General features: G+C 36.4%; 1 protein-coding gene across 3 annotated transcripts in view; it reads left to right on the forward strand.

Moving 5' to 3' along the window:
* Positions 1–18990, forward strand: part of LOC149804689 (cysteine-rich motor neuron 1 protein-like) — a 140769-nt gene that overhangs the window by 74504 nt on the left and 47275 nt on the right. For all 3 annotated transcript variants that reach the window (XR_016416460.1, XR_016416461.1, XM_089943091.1), the window contains exon 3: positions 14452–14622. Coding sequence is in view for 1 of the 3 variants with exons in the window: in XM_089943091.1 (XP_089799217.1) it covers positions 14452–14622 (171 nt within the window). In the remaining 2 variants the exon portion in view is untranslated. The remainder of the gene's footprint in view (positions 1–14451; positions 14623–18990) is intronic.

An 18990-nucleotide genomic window follows, 5' to 3' on the forward strand; every position in this document is an offset into this window, starting at 1 on the left:
TGCATCTCTTTTCCTTTGATGTACCTGATGTCAGTGTTATATTCCTGTAACAACAATCTCGACCTTAATAGTTTCTGATTTTTGGTTTTCATCTTGCCTATAAAAGTAAGAGGGTTGTAATCACTAAACACAATAATCAGAGGAGGAGCTGAACTAATGTAAACTTCAAAGTATTTTAATCCAATATGAAAGCCAAACATTCCTTCTCAGTTGTGGAATAATTTCTCTGGTGCTTATTTAATTTCTTAGAAAAATAGCACACTGGATGATGAATGCAATTTTTATCTTCTTCAGTTAGTACTGCTCCAACCCCAACATCACTTGCATCAACAGACAATTTAAATGATTGGCTGAAATTTGGAGCTGTTAGAACTGGTGCACTCTTTAAGTATGGCCTTTAACTTATCAAAGGCCTCCTGACATTTTTCCGTCCAATGAAACTTGGTTTTCTTACTCGATAAATTTGTCAGGGGTTCAGCGATCATGGAAAAATTGGAACAAAATTTCCAATAGTATCCAGCCATAACCACAAATTGCATCAGTTACTTTTTACTGATAAGCACAGGTAATTCAGAGATAGCCTTGACCTTAGCATCTATAGGTTTAACTTGTCCATGTCCCACGATGTGTCCTAGGAAAGTTACACTAGCATGGCAGAACTCACTTGTAGGTAAATTAATTGTCAAACATGCATCTGTGAGTCTATCAAAGAATTTCTGAATTGTTGCAAAATGTTCCTTCCAGGTGTCATTGTAGATGATGAAATCATCGATGTAAGCATCATAGTTGTCTAGACCAAAGGTAATCATATTCATGAGACATTGAAAAGTTCTTGGTGACCCTTTCATCCCAAATGGCATTACTTTATATTCATAAAGTCCATCTCGAGTCAAAAATGATGAAATTTCCTTTGCTTCTTCTGTTAATGGAATTTGCCAAAATCCTTTCAGAAGGTCAAATTTGGTGACATACTTGGCATTTCTGATCTCATCAATACAGTCATCGATTCTTGGTAATGGAAATGAATCTGTTTTTGTCACACTATTCACCTTCCTGTAATCAGTGCACATACAGAAAGTTCTATCTGATTTTGGAAGAAGTATGCATGGTGAACTCCAGTCATTTTTACTGGGCTCTATAAAATCATTTCCCAGCAAATATTGAATTTCTTATTTCAAGTATTCCTGTTTGAGAGGGTTCATCCTGAATGGGTGTTGTTTCACAGGTTTGGAATTTACAATTTCAGCATCATGGAAAATTTTGTTTGTTCTTGTAGGAACATCTGGAAATAAGTGCTCATATTCAGCTAATAACTTTTAAGTTCATTTCTTTCTTGCTCTTGCAGATGTGAAAGTTTCTGGTCCAGAGCTTTCATAATTTCTGAATTCCGAAGATTTGTCACTCCAATATCAGATGATATTCCTTCACTTAAATCTTCATTGAGTGGGACAGGTACAACTAAATTAATTGCATGTTTAACCTGGCTATCTCTTTCATTATACTGGTACTCCTTTAACTTATTTAGATCCCAGAAGCACTAATATTATAATTTAACTCATTCATTTTGTTCTTAACTTTGTAAGGCCCATAATATCTAATTTGAAGAAAATTGTGATGAATGAACAAGAGAGACAGAACTCTATTACCAGACTCAAAAGTTCTCTCCTTTTAGTTCTGTCAAACCATAATTTCACTTTTGACTTGAATTGCTGAATGCCAAATTTAAGCATAATAGGCTGAAAAGTTCCAGACCTGAAATTTGTCCCATGACCCGATTGAACAGATTTGGGAAGGCCAAATTGAGTAAAAAACTTTATTAAAGCTTTTACTATTGTTTTAGATTTAATATTCCTCAAAGGAATTGCCTCTGGAAATCTTGTTGATGCACACATAATGGTCAACAGGTATTGGTTTTCTGACTTGGTCTTAGGTAATGGACCAACACAATATACCAAATGATTCGTCAAAGGCAGGAATAGGTTGTAGATGAGCCTTAGGAATTTTCTAATTTGGTTTTCCTACCATTTGACAAGTATGACAAGATCTGCAGTATTTACAAACATCACTTTTGATTTTTGGCCAATAGAAGTGAGTCAAGATCTTGTCATAAGTTTTATTGATCCCTAAATGACCAGCCAATGGAGTTTCATGGGCCAGACTAAGTATTTCCTGTCTGTAAGGTTTTGGAACTACAATTTGATAGTTTACTGACCATTCGTCATAAGCAGGTACCTTGGGAGGTCTCCATTTTCTCATAAGAATTCCATTTGTAATGAAATAACAGATGGGAACTTCAGTAGATTCAGTTTCACTAATGGCCCTTTGAACAAATAGATCTCAGGATCTTTTTCCTGTTCGATGACAAGTGCTTGTCATTTATCACCCTGATTAGAATAAGGAGAATGAGTAGTTAAAAGAGGGTCACTGTGATCAATACCTTCTGATCAGTCCAAACAAGGAGTGAAAGTGACCTCATCAAAAGCCTGATGAATACATGTGTCAGCTAAACAAATAATTTCCTTATCATCATTATTCTCAAGAGCGGTAACTGCACAAGCTGGAAATACATCAGGGAATTCTGGTAACCAGACAACCTGGGAATGGGGAATAAATCTGGGAATTCTTTTTCAATTGGGTCGACTTTCTGATTCAAACAAGCCTTGTCAGTTACAAGTGGATTAACCACAACCTTGTCTCCAGCTATGTCATTGTCATAAATGAATTCCCTCAGTGGGTAAAACACACACTGTGCCGACTGTCACGGGTCCTGAGACTAAGTCTGATGACAGATTTACACAATGGAGATGAACATTAACAAAGCCGCACTCTGCTTCCTGAATAAAAACACTCTCATTAGAAGAAGACTTCTCAGAAAAAGGCAAAGCACATGACAATAAAAGACACCGAGTAGGTCCGATGTCCCTTAAAATTTTAATAGGAATTGGATTGGCCAAATCACCCAAGAGTGATATAAAACCCTTTGATATGAATGGTTCATAATTCTCCATAATAAAATCAGGCTGGGGTTTATTAGACCCAACAAAAGAATTGCTTTCAGTACATGACCATGACCTTGACCTCTTAGAAATAAGAGCATTTGGAATAGGTCTGTCTTGATTTTGATGCCTATTTTTCAATTTGTAGCAATCAGAAATAATGTATCCTTTCTTCTTACAATAGGTACACATAGGAAGAGACAAGGATCTTTGGTCAAGCTTATCAGAAGCTTGATTTTTAAAAGTTGTGCCAGATTGAGATTTAGAAGGGCTTGTATTAGGCTGAAATACTTTTCTGCCAGAAGACTGTTGAGCGGAAGTCTTATTTACAAAATGGACTTGATGAGTTAAAGAATACTCATCAGCAGCACAAGCAGCATTTTCCAAGGTTTCAATCTGATGCTCGTCAATATAAGACTTAATGTCACTATGTGCACAGTTTTTGAAATCTTCTAGTAATATAAGTTGTTTAAGACGTTCATAATCTTGTTCAACTTTCTTGGCTAAGCACCATCTATCAAATAACTGCTCTTTTTCTCTAGCAAATTCAACGAGTTTGTCCAGCTTCTTTTCTATAGTTTCTGAATTTCTGCCGATAAGCTTCAGGGACTAACTCATAACCCCATAAGATGCATTCCTTAACCTTATCATAGTCACCACCTTGTTGAACTGACCGTGAATGGTAAATATCACTAGCTTTACGAATTAGTACACATTGTAATAACTGAGTCCAAAGCTCCCTGGGCCATTTAAAATTTGTAGCCACTTTGTCAAAATAAGGAAAATATTTGTTTACATTTTTTTCTCTAAAAGTGTGCACTAATGTAATATTCTTTGCAACATTGAACCATGCATTACAAAATATATTAAACATCTAGCCATGCATTACAAAATATATTAAACATCTAGCCATGCGTAGCAAATTATATTAGACATCTAGCCATGCATTACAAAATATATTAGACATCTAGCCATGCATTACAAAATATATTAGACATCTAGCCATGCATTACAAAATATATTAGACATCTAGCCATTCATATTAGACATCAAGTTATGCAGCATACACTATATTAGACATCTAGCCACGTGTCTATCAGTATATTAGACAATTCATCTGTTAGACATTTAGCTATTTGTCTGACAATACGTTGGGCATCCAATCATGCTTCATACAGTATATTAGACATTTAGCTATGAGTCTGACATTATATTAGACATTTAACCTTGTGTCTGACAACATGTTAGACATTACGTCTATGTTAGACATTTTGCCTCATGTCTGACAGGATGTTATACATCTAGTTATACATCATGCAGTATATTAGACATTAAACCAGGCATCATACCATACATTAGACATTCAGCAATGCATCTGACAGTATGTTAGACATCTAGCCATGCATTTAAGAGTATGTTAGATATCTAGCCATGCATTTAAGAGTATATTAGATATCTAGCCATGCATTTAAGAGTATATTAGATACCTAGCCATGCATTTAAGAGTATATTAGATATCTAGCCATGAATTTAACAGTATATTAGATATCTAGCCATGCATTTAAGAGTATATTATATATCTAGCCAGGCATCATACCATACATTAGACATTTAGCAATGCATCTGACAGTATGTTAGACATCCAGTCATGTTTCATGCAGTATATTAGATACCAAGCCATGCATCTGACAGTACAATACATCTGTTAGATACTTTGCCATGAGTCTGACATTATATTAGACAAGTAGCCATATGTCTGAGAGTTCATTGGACAATACATCTATGTTAGACATTTAGCCATATGTCTGACACTATTAGACATCAAGCTTTATGTCTGGCACTATATTAGAGATCAAACCACATGTCTGACAGTATATTAGACATCAAACCATATGTATGACACTATATTAGACATCAAGCTATATGTTTGACAAGTATATTTGACATCTAGCCATGCATCATGCAGTATATTAGACATTTAGCCATATGTTTGACACCATTAGACAATACATGTTAGACATTTAGCCATGTGTTGTGCAGTATATTAGACATTTAGCAATATGTTGGACAGTATATTTGCAGGGTTACCATGCTACCGGGAAATTGGGAAAAAGTAGAGAGAAATTATTTTTTTCTCGACTAGGAAAACCCCGGGAATTTTCCACTGCAACTTGATGCCCAAAACAATTGCATAATTGAGTCGTAAATGAACTGATCATGAGTTAAATTTATTGAGTTCTAACCAGATAATTAGGAGGTTACAGTAAGGATCATTTGGGTGCTTGCCATAAATATATTTGTTGAGACAATCCAGACTCTCAGTGGATTCAGCTAGTAGACTTTTTGTTTCACAGACAGCTCGATATACGTATCTTTTTCTTTATGGAAGGTATGAAAACCAGTATAGCATCACAAGAGGCCAACATGGTGGCATTAAAGCATATCTGCTTAGGGGATGATTTAGCAAAATTAAACATTGTTAAATCAAATTATACCTGCATGAAATCGATTTGAAAATTATTTAATTTCTCAGAAATTTGCAAGTATTAAAATCATTCTATGTTTAATCTGCTTGAAAGACGATAAAACTAATGAGTTGATGAAATTTGAGCTGGCACTAGCAATTTCAGTTGCTAGTGGCATGAGCACACAGAATCTCACAACCATAATTTTCAAATATTGAAGAAAAAAATATTAAATGAAACTGGTTGTAATAAAAATACAAAAACGAAAGAGCAGAAAATTCTCTGTATTTATTCCGAGACCAACTTCTGGAGTTTTGTTTTATCACGTGACTATCACGTTGACATGTACTATCTCAAGCAGAGAGCATATGAAGCAGGGAACCAGACTACTCTGCTTGATTCATGTATTGATTACTTGGATTTACGTTGTGTGTGCCCAAAATGGCATGTGCAACAGGTTTGTTCCTGCACAGCGGGATGCTAAATGTTCCTGGGGGAAGGAATTAGTGACACATCCTTCAGGTGTTTATGTGCTCAAGGAGCACTGCTAATTTAGCCGTCAGGTCGTAGGACTATATGTCTCTAACGACCTGAATGAAGGGTTTTCATGAGTGGGAATGGGCCCAACACACACTCATGTTAACAAAGAGTTGATTTCAGTCCGTTATTGACTGTACTAGGTGTCGACCCAAGCAGTATGTAACGCCTGTTGTGATTGGTCACATTGATGACGTCACATTGGGACACCTAGCTTTAGGCTGGTGGAAATTGTTCCACATCTCAGCCATTATATGATGTCCGAGAGAGGCAAGAAAGCAAGGAACTTGGCAAGCCAGCCATATATGTCATGCACTCCCAAAAACGCCAGCCTGTACTTAGTCAGATTTAGTCTAGTTGTACTAATGGACAATATAAATTGACAATAATGTGATAGCCACCTGTGCAATTGGGTCAAATCAAAACAAGTTGTAAAATTTTCCTACGTCCTAACAATCAGAAAAATTCTAGTACATAGTGTACGTTGTAGATGCCTTACAAATTTTTGATAACTAATATGTCTGAGCAACATATACAAAGTTTGATCACTGTTAGGTCATAAAAGGTTTGAATTTTGAAGTGGTGGATTGAAGGATCAAGTTAGTGTACATAATAGTTTTATCAAAATGGGATACCAAAGCCAAAATGGTTCCCTGGATAAGAGGCAATATTGGTAGCCCTTAGAAGGGCTTTTTAAGCAAAAGTTTCCTGTTTTTCTTCTGCTTCTTTACATTTCTCTGCAGTCCTTTTTCCTCTCAGGTAATTTCGGGGAAATGGTATCTGTGTAGCGAGAAATGTAGTTAGCTGCTTCTACTAGCTGCTGGACTGGTTAGTTTTTGTAGGCCTCTAAATAGAATTGTGTAAGGATTCTGACACCATAGTGCCACTCGCTATTCATTTATTTTTGCTTTTATTTATGTTAGGTTTTTCTTGTGCGCGTTGCATGCTTATTTGTGTCTGACTGAAGCAAGGGAGGAAGTGACCAGGAAGGCAGGCGACCATCTGCAGGCAGGAGTCCGCTCATTCCAGGGTACCGGTCTAAATGGATGTACTTGCACGAATTTTGAGTTTTGTTTCTTGTGTCTGAAATTGTTCTAAAGATGAGCTAGGTTGGATTGGATGGAAAACTCTGTGCTGTTTTATTGTTAGTATGGTCTGTGTCACAGAAATAGGCTGCAGTATTACCTGGGCTGTTTTTCATGATAGGGCTAGGTAAAGAGCAGAGAAGAAGATATTTTTTTTTTTAAATATTATTTTTGTTGAATTTTAGGGACATATTTGGGACTTAAGAAGATGAGAACCTTTGCTGAGTATTCAGGTCCCTAACGATGTATCAAAAGTGCCAGTCTGTCTGTGTATATTAATCTGGTTTTAGAGAGTATTTGGGTGGGTTATGTATGTTTTACAGGTTGTTATTTTTGAGCTAGAGGGACACCCTTGCTGAGTACTCAGGTCCTCCAGGACATGTCAGGGGTGCCCATCTGCTAGTGGAAATTTATTTTTAAGTGCGGTCGGGTTGTTTATTTTTACTCTGCTTGATGAATCAGACTGGCCAAGTTTCTTGTAGTTGTTCTCGAAATAAATATGTTGAGAATTATATGTTCTTTCTGGTTTTTATAAAAGGTATCAGACTTTTATTTAATATAATTGAAATTTTGTACAGCAACTTCCGATGTCATTATTTGAGATTTGTGAAGCCATGTGACTTATTAAATTAACACAGATGGCTTGTACCAGGTCAAATTTCATATATGCCAAGTTTTGTCTAGTCTTTCAGCGGATTAAAGAAATAACAATTACAATTCTTGCCATATTTGGGAAAATAAATAATTTTCCTATCGATTTCATGCATGTATAAGTCAATATAACATAGTTTATATTTGCTGGGTCTGCTGGTAAGCTATCTTACGGTGGTGGCAGATTCCTAAATTTGTATGTGATTGCTCTGAATCCACACTCCGTCCTAAATGTCCAAATGTGAAAAATGGGGTTGGAATATTTTGGAGGAAACCCAGATTAGAAAAATTTCGAACCTCTGAGCTGAACTTTGGTGCAAAACACAGTGACATGCAGCTTGAAGCACTGGTTTCAGATCTTAAATAGAATGCAGGAGAAATGGGAAATTGTCATCTCTTTTATTATATATTAATTAAGAAACGATAAGAGCCCATGTATCAATACAGGTTTGGGGACTGGTATATTGAACTACAAGAAGACAAATTGATTTTACAGAAAATTCAGTCCTTGTTTATACAACATTATATAATTTTGAAGGTCTTGTGTCAAAATTTAAATCAACCCTTTTGTAAATGCCTTTATATGATGGAATTTTTAGCCAAATCATTCTAAGGAGTTTAGGTTGGTTGAAAAATCCTGTTTGAGATTTTATTGGAAAACATAAATTCAGGGTTAAACTTTTTTCGTAACAAGATAAGATTCTAATACTTTGCATTTATTGGGTTTCTTTTCATTCTCTGATAGGAAATGTTTACTTTGTATAACATGCACATATATTGCATTAGAATTCTTTAGAATTAAAGGTTTGAAAGGAAACAAAATAATTTATGCTCATTATGTTGTTTCCACATATGAACATAATGCAAGTCAGCAAAGCAAAGCTAAAATTTGTAATCTGTACATTGAAATGGCTTTAAATGCCAATATATAGGAATATAGTCAGATTTGTTTCGTGTGACTCATTTTGTGGTCTTGTACATGATCATCTTTTCTGACATATATGTTTTTGAGAGTCTTGAAAGAGAAACATCTTCAGATTTGGAAAATGCATGTTTTATAATCCAAAGAGTACTTTAATTCCATTCAGTAATGGTTATATGTTAACCTTGAAAAAATTAATTTCATCCAGGAAAAGACCTGGAAATTTATATTTAGGGAACCATGTATTTGGCATCTAGTCATGCTTCATACAGTATATTAGACATCTAACCATGTGTTTTGACAATATATTAAACATCTAGCCATATGTTTGACAGTATATTAGACATTTAGCCATGCATCTGACAGTATATTAGACATCTAGCCATGCATCTGACAGTATATTAGACATCTAGCCATGTGTTGGACAGTATATTAGACATGTAGCCATGCATCTGACACTATATTAGACATCTAACCATACATCTGACAGTATATTAGACATCTAGCCATGCGTTGGACAGTATGTTAGACATGTAGCCATGCATCTGACTATATTAGACATCTAGCCATGCATTGGACAGTATATTAGACATCTTGCCATGCATCTGACAGTGTATTAGACATCTAGCCATGCATTGGACAGTATATTAGACATGTAGCCATGCATCTGACGCTATATTAGACATCTAACCATGCATCTGACACTATATTAGACATCTAGCCATGCGTTGGACAGTATATTAGACATGTAGCCATGCATCTGACAGTATATTAGACATCTAGCCATGCGTTGGACAGTATATTAGACATGTAGCCATGCACCTGTACTATATTAGACATCTAACCATGCATCTGACACTATATTTGACATCTGGCCATGCATCTGACACTATATTAGACATCTGGCCATGCGTTGGACAGTATATTAGACATGTAGCCATGCATCTGACACTATATTAGACACCTAACCATGCATCTGACACTATATTAGACACCTAGCCATGCATCTGACAATATATTAAGCATCTAGCCATGCATCTGACACTATATTAGACATCTGACAGTGTATTAGACATTTATTCATGCATCTGGCAGTATATTAGACATCTAGCTATGCATCTGACAGTATATTAGACATCTAGCCATGCATCTGACACTATATTAGACATCTAGCCATGCATAAGCTAATGATGAATGTTACTGTTCTTTCTTGCAGTATTCTCTTGCGTATGCTATGCAACCAACTGTAAACAGCACAGATCCAGATCTGCCATTTATAAACCACTTTATTTTATTAACTCTGTTAACCTATATAAAATGGACACCTGTCTACAAAGGACTGTCCTTTTTAGATAGGATGTCTACATATATATCTCTCTGTATGTCTGTTGGTTTTGGAATCAATTGATAATTTTAGTAATTTCATTGGTTGAAACCAATGATAGCAAGAAAAATTGTCAATTAAACTGATTTCTAATATACTGTCAGACACATTACCATATATACTCGCGTACAAGCCCATTCACGTATAAGCCAACCCCCAAACTGATCCGGTATAAACACTAAAAGTGTATGACACACGTATAAGCCAACCCACAACGCCAAGACATCTCAAGATGCATGAGGCAAGTTCTAAATGCATTTATTTAGGCAAACTTATATTTAAAGAAAATTCATGTATACTTATCTTGAGGTTGGCATGCATGATTATTAAAAAGAAATGGTGTAAACTTGTTTGTAAGTAATTTATTTAATATTCTGTTTTCTTATTGTTTCTGCCTAATTTAGATTTGTGTATAATTTGATCAAATGATGACGAGAATTTAGCAATCAGGAGTTGTTGTAACACTACCTATCCATTTTGACTCGATTATTTGTTTATGCATTATTGCATTGGACATTTTATATCAGTGCACCGGTAATTATGTTATTACTTTGCTTTGAAATTGTAAATACCTAACTCATTAAAATGTAATCCCAGTATGACAACACAACGAACAACAACATGGTTCGATTCAACACTCGCAAGTAGGTTGCTGAATGTCTTTACATAATGGCACCACCGCATGTTCATTGTAGGTTTGATTACACACTGAATTAAGTACTTCCTTTGGAGTCTTATCAGGGGCACCATTGCGCTAAACTTTTATATCTCCAAAATACAATAATGAAGTTTCAGAAATAATGCTTTGAAAATTATGCTAATACTGTAAAAGCTGAGTTGTAAGTTTGCAATGATGTAAGCAACCTTACACCATACCTGTCAATGTTCACGCTGTGATAAAGAAAAAAAGCTCCCGATTTTTGGAGTCGCTCCACGCCTATCTCCCGATTTCATAACATCTTCCGATTTTTGCAGAGAACTACTGATTATTACATTATGTCTTCGATTTTCATTTCTTCTTAACAAGAAAAGTCCCGCATGTTATGTTGTATCACTTGTGAATTATTGCTGTGACGAAATAATTACTTTACTAGAAAGAATTCATTTCTTCACTAAATAGAATGTTAAGTTTAAACATTATTCACATAAATTAATTGTATTTTTTTATTTTTTTACCTCTGCAACAATACAAAAATAAATAAAAAATAAACAAGAACAAAAAAATAAACCACAACAATAAAATCATCCACAAATAATTTCAATCCCAAGAATGATCACTGCGAGTGGTGTAACTTCATATGCTATAGTGTCATTCCCACTAAAGAAATTTACACGAGTGGACACCTGGCAATTTTATACCATATATACCAATGTTAATTACCATCATTAAATTAAAAGAAGGAATAAAAATACATACCACGCAGAAAATGTGTCCTCAAAAAACTAATTCATAATATTTTTTTTTATAAGGGAATAAGGTCAGATATACAATGAGGGGAAAATAGTTGCCGCATGTACATTACCGTGAGGCTGCCTGTTTAGGTACCTTTAGTTTAACAAAAAAAAATTGGAAATCCTTTATTTGCCAATCAGTTGCTGATGCTTGAGTAACACACAATAGTGTAGAACGTGGTTTCTTTCAATTACAACGAAGGGCCAGTCATTTTCACAAAATAGTTGTATCAATAAGGATTAAATTTTAATTAGTCATGCTGACTTTCTTAAGGGACAGTCATTTTCACAAAATAGTTGTATCAATAAGGATTAACTTTTAATTAGTCACGCTGACTTTCTTAAGGGACAGTCATTTTCACAAAATAGTTGTATCAATAAGGATTAACTTTTAATTAGTCACGCTGACTTTCTTGCTTGTTTATTAAAGACTAATCTTTAGCTATTATGCAGTTTGACCACAGCTGACCAGAATATGAAAATAGGACATATCCTGGGGGAAAATGGGGCATGTCACAGGGAGAAACGGCGAGTCTTTTTGCGTATTTCACGCATGTTGGACCAGGAAGATCAATCAATATTTAGTGAAAACAAGGCTTTAAAAATGCCACCAAAAACCTCCCGATTTTAGGTCCCAATCTTTTGTTTTTATTCAGTCTCCCATCTTGGCTTTTGATTAGTTCATAGGTATGCCTTACACCCCATTTTACAAAACTACGGTAATCATGCTAATTACATGGAATAAAAGGCAATTACACATCAATGTACTGGTATAGTTGCCAGTCAAAATTCCCTCTTAACACAAGCCAGTTTCAGAGTTTTAATGATTAACTGGCCTGTACTGCTGTCACAGAATGAAAGAGAAATTCATCAACTATCAACGTAGGAGACGCCGAAACATCAAGCTTTCCATTGTGTTGAAAGTTATGATGCTTGTTTAGCCAAAACAACTAAAATTGATTGTTTATCATAGTTGATCTATATGAGAATTTTAGCCTTTATTATTACCACTCTTTGTTAACATGTAAATTATGCTGGTTATGTGCCTTGTACAATTAAACGTGCGTACCTTTTTAAAAACATTACCTCAATTTGTAGGATTGCTTATATTGTTGAAAATAAGTAACTCGTGAGTGCATGATTCAACATAAATGAAGTAGCTATTAAGGAGTAGCTGAAATGTTATCTGGAAGAATGCAATTTGGTCGAAACAATAAAGCAAAATCTGCATCAATATGTTTGTTGTTGTTGTTGTTGTTGTTGTTGTAGGGTTTAACGCCATTTTTCAGCACACGACAGGCTATACATGGTGGCCAGTATTAATGGTGGAGGAAGAACCCAGGAAATCCCCAGATAGAACCACTGACCCTCGAGAAGCTACTGGCAAGCTTTCTCACATACCCACATTGGCTGAATCCGAGACTCAAACCCATGCAGACAGAGGTGAGATGGCAGTGACCCATAACGGAGAGCGCTTTAGACCACTCGGCCACTCGGGGCCCCCAATATGTTTGTAAATAAATAAGGATTTAAGTGATGCTATGAACACTTTGCACTATGTAAGTACTGTACATTATAATTCAGCATGGTCTCCCTGGTAAACTCAACCAGCCAGCAAATTATGAAGTCATTATTTACCTTTATTTGATTTCGAGTTGGAGAAATCAGAAGATATGCACATGCAAAATAATAACAAAATCAGTCATAGTACTATATAACAGTTTAATAATTGTCGGGTTACCAAAAGTTATTTCTTTTTACATGCCTATGTCTTAGAACACAGAAAAAATAATTTTTTTATGTCCCAAGATTTACAGCCATTACAGTAGTCAACAAAAAGACCTAAAATTGTCAAGTTTAGACATTGGCCTTCAGATAAGCCGACCCCCTTTCTTCCAGGCCTTTTTTTCCCTAAATTATTTGGTTATACGCAAGTATTTATAGCATACTCCTGGAAAACAGTAACAACTGATCAGTTATACTTTGTTGTTTTTTAAAATTTGCATACACCCACCATAAGTGCATTTGTTCCTATTTTATTTAAACACAGTAACTGAAGAGTTCTCCACTATGTACGATAACCAGCTTTTGTCAATTGCATTTGGGTAAAAAAAAGAAGTCTTATCAATTCTTACTTGGTCAGATGTCAAGATTACAGTGACATAAAGAAGAAAAATGGGTTCTGTATAATATCTCTTGTTCCTTGTCGTGTACTTTAACCAAACATTATGGATGGCATGTATTTGAGATAAGGAAGACATAGTCAATAGGTCTTAGGTCAAAGTAACAGTCAGTACGTCTTAGGTCAAGGTAACAGTCAAAAGGTCTTATGTCAAGGTAACAGTCAGTAGGTCTTATTAACAAAACAAAACAAGGAAGAACAATTTCTACAAAACTACTTAAGTTCTGCATCACTTACCTTGGCTAAACTTTCTAGATGGCTTACATTTGCAACAAGGAAAACATCTTTTGATTTTTGGTTTTAAATGGTCATGGTCAGAAGGACTCCAGGAAAGAAAACAGCTTTCATAAAACAATGACTCCAAGAAGAAAAAGTTTCCACAATATAATTTAAGTCCCATGCCACAAACCATGACCAAACTTTGTGGTTGGCTTGCATTTGAGACCAGGAGGGTGCCTGTTGATTTTGGGGTCAAAAGGTGAAAGGACAGGGTAACTAAATTGACTTGCATTTAAGACCGGACAGACACAATTTGATTTTGAATTCAAAAGGTCAAGTGACCACCATTGAAACATGGTTTTACATAAAAGAAGTTAAATAAAAGTAATAACCACAAGACACCTGTAAAATGTACAGCTGAGGTATGAATCCATTAGTTTCTGTATTTATGCAAGATAAGTGAATAGAATGAGTACACAGATTGATACACACGTAGATGTAGAGGTTGTAACAACTGTAGAATATAATTATGATGTTTGGGTTTTTCTTTTCAAACAGGCTGCATGTCAAGTAAAGGAGAATTATACAAAAATTTTGAGAGCTGGAAGGAAGGTGACTGCATTACATGTCTGTGTATTGAAGGCAAGAAGAGGTGTACTTCTGAGATGTGTGCCAAGACGTGTCACAATCCCCGCATAGTGCCAGGTTACTGCTGTCCAGCCTGTGATGGTAGGTTTATATTTATAATATTTACCTGTGTCTAAGATGTACCTAGCTGCAAAGAGTGCATGTATATAGACCCAGATATCTGTCACTTAATGCACTGACAGATCAGGGTCTTTCCTTTTCGCTCTAAATTATGTGCTTCACATGCACATTTATTTAGGTGTTTTCACATATGCCCTTGTTTCAGTATTATTTAATGTACCAAACTGAATTCTACAAATCCCAATTTGTTTTGAATTGCAATCAATCTGTGTATCTGAAAATATTTAAAAGATTTAAAGAGGAGAGTAGGTAACAAACACAAAATTGCATTTGTTTTTGAGCTGGAGAATGGAAACTTGTTTGATATGTTGTATGAATATGTCTTGACCTAACTGCCTTGATGTATTGTGAAGTTGTACCAAACTTGTTCTTGTGCTGACTTGGAGTAAAACATGTCTACACTGTGAACGGTATAGTTGACAGTTGTAGATCTGATATGTCTGCTCTAAACTCGTTATTCAACATCAGCAGCTTTGTTACTTATTAGAATTTAATTGAACTGACAGTCACAGTTCTGGTCAGATAATGTAACCTGTATGTTTGTCAACTACAGAATTTAGTATAATTGATGACATTTGACCTAATTGATATATAGATTCCCATTGGTCACTTCCCAAAAACTTGTTTTGGCTGTCTTGTATAAGGTATTCGCCTTTCAGTAATGTAGTCTGAATATGTGAAACCTGAATGTTGAACTATTAATGCGAATCATGATTTGTAAACAAAATCAAATGAATTTGTATTGATGTCTTTTGTCACTTAAATCTAGCCAAAAGTATACTTTTAAAGGCAACCACACTGTTGTTTATGCACATTTTGCTGTACAACATAAAATATTTTCATACTTAATACATAAAGAGGGATGCTGTAGGTGGCTCAGTTGTGTTAATAACTTGTATTGATCGGTCATTGCCATCTCATCTCTGTCCATGTGGGTTTCAGTCCAAGGCTTAGCCAGTGTGGGCATGTGAGAAATCTTGTCAGTAGGTTCCCATCAGTCAGTGGTTCTTCCTGGGTTTCTCCCAAGTTCTTGGCCACCATATATACTGTTTGCCATATATAGCCTGTCATGTGCTGAGAAATGGGGTTAAACTGCCACAACAACATAATACATTACTGACATCACATACCTGTCATAGGATTTTATGAGCCAGTAAGGTGAAAATTTTTTTGTCTTTCATTTAAAATTTGTGTAAGGGTTCTTCTAGTGTGATGGACATTATAATCAAAGCAAATATTACAATTGGCAAAAGTGATGTGCCATTTGCTTTGTAATTTATGACAATTAGGATAGATGGACAGTGCAGAATTATTCACCTGCTGATGATTTGGTGTGAAAATTAGAGTGGCTGAAAGGATGCAGCTCAGAACTCGGACATCTTATTGGCTAATATCAAAGAACTGACCAATCAGATGATAGAATTGTGAGATGAGCCTAAGTTTTAGCATGAGAATATGCTTATAACATCACACTCCACAACCCTAGAGGGATATAGTGCCCTCTGTTGAGCTATAGCTTGGTAAGGGCTGATTGTGAGTTGAGCCCTCCTCCCTCCCATAATGGACGGAACAGCACCCTTTCAGTCCCAAGGACCCGTTGTTGGTGATCTAGCCCTCTGAAGATGGGAGTGCTCAGATCCATGTTGATCAGATCTGAGTATATGACTCGTACAAGAGATCTGAATTACCTGCAGAGTCCTTGCCCGGTGCCTGGCTCCCTCCTTCCTGCAGACCATTTATCTTCCTTTGGTTCCTTCTGGCACCAAGCTAAATGTCTTTTCACAGGCTTCGTGAGGCATAAAAGTCAACATTAGGTCCTTTCTGTCATTAGAGATGGTTAGCAGCTGCAGTCCTCCCCCATTTGCTTCTGCCAGTTTAATCTGACTCAGTTAAAGGAAGAGGTCTATTCCTTTCTTTGGAAGAGTGCAGTAGAGAGGATTTTTCAAGACAGTTCTCTGGCCTACTATTCCTGGTTTCTGAAATGGGGGAAAGTCTAGTCTAATTATCGACCTTTCATCCCTAAACAAACTTCTGTTGGAGGAGCCATTCAAAATGGTGACCACTGCCTCTTTCATGAAGGTCTTAGGACCTGGTGATTAGTCTCTTTTTATCATTCTTTTGCTGTTTGGAATATCCAGAGCTTTTACCATGGTCATGGGAGTAGTGGCAGCCCATTTAAGGTCATTGGGTATCCCAATCCTTCAGTATACTAAATATTGGTTGCTTCATAAAAGCAATTTAGAGTCCCTCAGGCTAGACCTGTCCTGCTCATTATCCATGGTAAACATGCACCTTCTGTCTGCATGGAGGACTGGAATCTTTGCTGGACAGCTACAGAAGGAATATTCATTGGAGTACACCATATTCCTGGCAGGAAGAACTTTTTGGCAGAGTCTGTCAAGGAAATGGAAGATTATTCATATGGAACTGTCTCTCCACTGATCCATAGCAGAATCCCTGTTCCATCTTTGAGGAAAATCTGTCACAGAATTGTGTGTCAACAAGCTGAACAACAAACTCCCCATTTGTGTTCCCAGAATGACTTCAGCCTCATCTGGAATTGTTTGTTTGCTTATGCTTATGCTTTTCCAGCATTAAGGATGATCTTACAGGTCCTTCACAAAGTCTGGCACTCCATGGCTCGACTCATTTTGATTGCCCCTCTGTGGCCCAGTGGTTTTCTTGATCTACTGGTGGACAATCGCAAGACCTTACCTCAGATGAGGGACCTTCTGTTGCAGCACTCTCCAACACAAAAGCTCACAGATTCTCCACCTTCATGTTTGGCTCATCTCAAATGATCTCTCTGCAAAGACAAGTTTTCAAGCCAAATTGCCAAGTGCATCATTCAGTCCTGGAGAAGATCAGCCTCTAAGGTATATGATGTCAGATGGATAATTGTTTGTGATTGATATGAAAGAAAACATGCCAAACCTAGCTGTTCGTCTCTGGGCACAGTGGCTGATTTTCTTCTCCATTTTTGAAGAGAAACAATACTTAGTTTCTACTATTGTATTAAGAACTATCAAGCAGCCCTTTCCAGTGTCTCGCTGTCTAATGCCTAAATGGAATCTCTCATGTCTTATGGTCTCAGCCATATAGTGCATCTGTGATGAGGATGACCAAGATAGACTTTCTTGTCCAGTTAGAGCTCTCCATTTTTACTTGGCAGCCTTCACAAGGAGACATATGGGTAGGAAAGATCCTTTAAAAGTTCAGCTGATATTTCAGCTTTCCACCATTTCTAGTCGGGTTGCATTAATTATCAAGAGATCTTACCAGTTTCTTATTGGTAGGGACCATTCCTTTATGAAAATTAAAGCGCATTGATACATCATGGGTCTGTCTAATTTATTCATCATTGGAGGATGTGATGAGAGCCACATTTTGATATACAAATAAATTTAGTTCAGTAACCCTAAAATACAGGATAAATGATTTCACAAATGATTCAATAATGAAAAGATGAATATAGTTCACTCAAATAGTAAACAATGCAAGTGTTTACACATAGTAAAAAAAATGTATTCGCTCAGGTAGCGAAATTATGTCACTAAACAAGAACGGATATACAATCTATCCTTCCAGTCCTGAATAATACACTGGGTCTTACTAACCCAAAATTAGCATACAGCTAAAAATACATGTGTTGAGATGCACTCCGTCACCCGTGCACCTTATCCGCTCCACACTCCTCTGAATCAATTTCACAACCAATATAGACTCCGGACCCTCGGAATACTATGATCACTTGAAATATTAGACCCTCCGGACACTTGAAATATTAGACCCTCCGGACCCCCTGGTCCTTTGACGGCTCTACAGCTGGGTCACCTTAGTCCCTCTGGACCCTCCGGACGCTAGACATTAGACGCTCCGGCACCTTAAACGCTCCGGACACACGGACGTTTCTACCCTCGGACAACACCGGACACCCCGGATATTCCTACCATCAAAACCTCACTCACACTCAGCCCTACAGCTGGAGTTGTGCGAATCCTTTTAGCAGGCCGCTTGCTGACAAAACCATTAGTATTGTAAAGGTCCTTTACATGTAGTAACGTATTTATACCTTTAGAATTTTCGTTATTCTTTATCAAAGGCACCTTGCACGTGTGACACAGGACGAATCGTACTCACGATTTCGAAATACATAGACCATATTATAACCACCCTCGGGGATCGTTGTACAGAGAAAAGAAACGAAACCCGAGTACATGTATTTAATTAAGAACATTTACACCATTCCGTGACAATACCTCCCCCCTAAAAAAATGTGGTATCACTTTTAGAACAATCACGGAATGTGAACAATGAAACATTATTAAA

The sequence above is a fragment of the Sinohyriopsis cumingii genome, chromosome 2 (genome assembly GCF_028554795.1).
Source record: "Sinohyriopsis cumingii isolate HCF-2022 chromosome 2, ASM2855479v2, whole genome shotgun sequence".
Taxonomy (NCBI): Eukaryota; Metazoa; Mollusca; class Bivalvia; order Unionida; family Unionidae; genus Sinohyriopsis; species Sinohyriopsis cumingii.